Source organism: Colobus angolensis, unplaced genomic scaffold (assembly GCF_000951035.1).
Source record: "Colobus angolensis palliatus isolate OR3802 unplaced genomic scaffold, Cang.pa_1.0 Scaffold325, whole genome shotgun sequence".
NCBI lineage: Eukaryota > Metazoa > Chordata > Mammalia > Primates > Cercopithecidae > Colobus > Colobus angolensis.
Window position 1 is genome coordinate 425,340 of NW_012116544.1, and position 3,094 is coordinate 428,433.

The 3,094-nt window shown below is 47.9% G+C and overlaps 1 protein-coding gene across 1 annotated transcript; it reads right to left on the reverse strand.

Annotated features, from left to right (window-relative positions):
- Nucleotides 1-1,226: 1,226 nt before the first annotated feature.
- Nucleotides 1,227-2,159, reverse strand: LOC105518652 (olfactory receptor 2V1-like). Its single transcript, XM_011951729.1, is given in 3 exon segments — nt 1,227-1,369; nt 1,372-1,709; nt 1,711-2,159. Coding segments are annotated over 3 exon segments (930 nt in total).
- Between the last annotated feature and the right edge of the window lie 935 nt (nt 2,160-3,094).

A 3,094-nucleotide genomic window follows, 5' to 3' on the forward strand; every position in this document is an offset into this window, starting at 1 on the left:
CCAGCTACTTGGGAAGCTGAGGCAGGAGAATCACTTGAACCCCAGAGCCAAAATCAGGCCACTGCACTCCAGCCAGGCGACAAGAGTGAAACTCTGTCTCAAACAAACATATACAGAGAGCTTAAATTAATTTGGTAGGTTGGGCATTACCTAAGTAATATCAGCAAGAGGTCACAGAATATACTAAGATGCATCTACACAACAGAAAATCTTGCAGCCCCGTGACTAAGGAAAGTTACTGCTACTTTCACCAGTCCTTGGAGACACCTCTTCAGGCAATTAAATGCCCAAGGGAAGAAGCCCCCTGCGAAGTTGTTTGCTCATCTCAGCTGCGGCAAAAAACCCGTGTCTCCCATGGGGAGGTGAAGAGGAAAACTGGCGATGAGGCAGGGACTTACTGATCTGAGCCGTAGCTTCCTGTCCTGTAAAACGGGCATCATATTTTCACCACAGAATGTTTTCTGTGAGAATGAAGCTGAGTGGACAATCTAAAGTCATCTCCCATGGTAGGCCCTGGGTGCCACCTCCCTCCGCTTCTCCAAAGCCCAGCAAACACCTCCCTGGGGTTTAGTCTAATCCTGAGGCCCAGTTCTGGCCTCTTTTCTCTCTGCCTTCAATGGAGATGATTTTTTCTGTGAAAAGAGGATTCTACTGCAAATATGTGCAAAGGACAGGTACAGAGCTTGGAACAATGGACACAAGTCCCGCAAATAGTTCAGACCAAAATACTGAAACTCAGTTTTCAAATAGCAGATGAAATTCTGTCACCATGCTCCAGTCTTCATTCCCCAAAGGGGAAGCAGTTCAGCCAGTTTTCTCCTTACAGAAGCTGAGCTGACACAGAGCAGCACACACTGCTAGGGCGTGGTGAGGAGACAGCAGGCTCGGGGGATTTCCACTGAATACACAAGCAAGCACGTCTCTACCCTGTCCCTCATCATCTCAAAGACAACTTGTATGCTCTGAATACGTCTTTACGAAGTTTCCAGTTACACAGTGTGAGGGGTGGACATTTTCCAAAGAGAACGATGAAGCTTTATTTTCTGCCATCTGTAAGTTGTTCACCTAAGACCCTAGTGTTGGGCTGTAAATGGTGTGAGACATCATATAAACAGGTGTCATGATCCCAACTCTTAATGAGAAAACGAAGACTGAAAATAAGCAAATTATTCACCTGACAATCCAGAGCCAAGAGATGGCAGAGCCAGGTACTGGATGCCTTGGGTTCAGGGCTGGCTGCCAATCCTGCAGTGGTTCAGCACCTTCCTCAGTGCCCCCATCACCTCCCGGTTCCTCAAGCTGTAAATGAGGGGGTTAAGCATGGGAGTAAGGACCGTGTAGAAGACAGAGGCCACCTTGTCATGGCCCAGTAGCGCCTAGGCCTCAGGTAGATGAACATGGCTGCCCCATAGAAGAGGGTGACAGCTGTCAGGTGGGAGGAGCAGGTGGCCAGAGCCTTTTTCCAGGTCTGAGCAGAGCGCATTTGTAGCACAGTCCCTAGGATGCAAGCATAGGAGACCACGATGATGGAGAAGGGAAGGAGAAGCATGAAGACACAGCAAGCAAAGAGGAGGGTGTCAAAAAGGGAAGTGTCTACACAGGCCAGCTTCAATAAAGCTGGAACCTCACAGAAGAAGTGATCCACGTTCCTCGAGCCACAGTGAGGTAAGCTCATGGCTGCCACCATCTGAATCACTCCATCGATTATCCCAGGAGCTCCCAATAATCTGGAGACAGACCTTCTGATTCATGAGGATGGGATAGTGAAGTGGGTGGCTAATGGCCACATAGCAGTCATAAGCCATGAGTCCCAGCAAGAGCCCCTCAGATCCCACAAGAGAGACAAAAAAGCCAGTTTGTATGCCACAGCCCACAAAGGAGATGGACTTCCTGCCAGACAGGAAGTTGGCTGCCATCTTTGGCACAATGTTACAGACCAACATGAGGTCCATGAGGGAGAGCTGGCTGAGGAAGAAGTACATGGGGGTGTGAAGTTGAGGGTCCATGTAGATGAGGAAGATGAGGAGGACGTTCCCACAGAGGGCCACTGTGAAGACCACCATAACTGCAGAGAAGAGGACAAGGTCAGTCTGGCTGTGGGAAAAGATGCCCACGAGGATGAAGCCATCTGTGTATGATTGGTTCACCCATCTTCCCATGGCTTAGTCGCTCACAGTCACCTGAGAACACAGAGAAATTATGAGATTGAGGGACATGTCTCTATTGTGCTCCAAATTCTTCAGTTCAACAGCATATGCTCTGAGACATGCAGGAGGACACTCTCGTATTCCTGTGACACAGGTGACAGGACCTCTGCCAGCTCTGAAATTGGACTCCACGTGGTTATTCATGCATGTCGAAACCCAGAGGGTAGAAATGGGTTCATTTCATGTGCCCCAGGACTGTTGGACAATTCTCCTCCAGCCAGCAAAGCCCTGGCTTTCCACATAGCTGGGGTCACATGGGTTTGGTCCACTGTCTCTAACAGGCCTTGGACTATTTCATGCCCAAGAGATCATTTACATGTGTTACAAAAAGGAAAGATTATGGAGATGTGAGATGTTCTTTAGTCTTTATTTTGTTCAGGTCAAAAATCCTGGGACCATTTTCAATTTCTCTATTTCTTTAATTCCCTAGGTCGAAACCATCAGAAAAGCCCCTTGGCCGTACCCTCAGTGTTTCTCAGACTCTAATTCCCGTTTCCCACCCCCACCAAAACTACCCTAGTCCCAGCCACCCTCCTCTCTCTGATGGGTTATTGTAGCCTCTTCCCTGGTCTCGCAGCTTCTATCCTTCAACCCTTGAGTCTATTGTCACAGCATTTGCAGAGAGTCTGCTAAACTCTAAGGCATTTGTGCAACTTTCCTAGTGAACGTATGTCAATGACATCCCAAATTACTTCAAATAAAGCCCAGTCCTTACAGTAGAAAGTAAAGTCCTACATCACACACACACACTCAGAGACACACACAGACACACACACATATAGATACATATAGACACACAGACACATGGAAATACACACACACACACAGACACACACACACATAGATACATATAGACACACAGACACATGGAAATACACACACACACA